At 37.8% G+C, this 683-nt stretch overlaps 1 protein-coding gene across 1 annotated transcript in view; it reads left to right on the top strand.

Moving 5' to 3' along the window:
* LOC106107223 (putative inorganic phosphate cotransporter) overlaps positions 1-683 on the top strand; it is a gene marked incomplete at its 5' end in the record, with an annotated part of 7,499 nt that overhangs the window by 1,123 nt on the left and 5,693 nt on the right. Inside the window, 2 exon segments of the mRNA XM_013287987.1 lie at positions 1-160; positions 412-576. The exon segment at positions 1-160 is cut by the window's left edge and continues 17 nt beyond it. Of these exon segments, the coding sequence (XP_013143441.1) occupies positions 1-160; positions 412-576 (325 nt within the window).

Below are 683 nucleotides of genomic sequence, written 5' to 3'. Positions count from 1 at the left end.
GTCGGAGCGCGGGCGCATGGGCTCCCTGGTGTTTGGCGGGGCTCAGATAGGCAACATCGCAGGGACTTATCTCTCTGGTCTCGTCATCAAGGAAACCGGCGAATGGCAATCAGTCTTCTATCTGTTCGGAGCTGTAGGCATCTTGTGGTTTATACTTTGGGTAAGTTATAAATACCTTTAACATATTAAAGAGTAACTTTTTATTATTTTCTTATTTTTTGTATTATAATGTTCTAATAGTGTCGGTAAAAACCTTGTAATGTTTTGTTGTGGCTGCATGGTGATATGGGGAATTATTGTACTAATATGCAAATAATGGTTTTGTTTTAATTATGTATCATAGAAATATTGTTTGTTGCTTTTCTTTTGTGTTTTTTAAATAATTGAACATAAGTATATTTTCATTCGCAGGCTATTCTATGTTACAATGATCCGGAGTCACACCCCTACATTTCTGATAAGGAAAAGAAATATTTAGAAGAAGCACTCGGCAGACATCAGAACAGCCAACCCTCTGCTATACCTTGGAAAGCTATACTTATGTCAGTGCCTCTTTGGGCCCTAGTATGTGCACAGGTAAACATAATTATATTACATAACATACCTTTTAGCTCTTTTGTACTAAACGCAAAGACTACGCGACGTAGGTTATCCAACTACACAACTATCCAACTACATCACGG

The sequence above is a fragment of the Papilio polytes genome, unplaced genomic scaffold, assembly GCF_000836215.1.
Source record: "Papilio polytes unplaced genomic scaffold, Ppol_1.0 DF822067.1, whole genome shotgun sequence".
Classification (NCBI taxonomy): domain Eukaryota; kingdom Metazoa; phylum Arthropoda; class Insecta; order Lepidoptera; family Papilionidae; genus Papilio; species Papilio polytes.
This window is presented reverse-complemented; position numbering and strand designations above follow the sequence as displayed.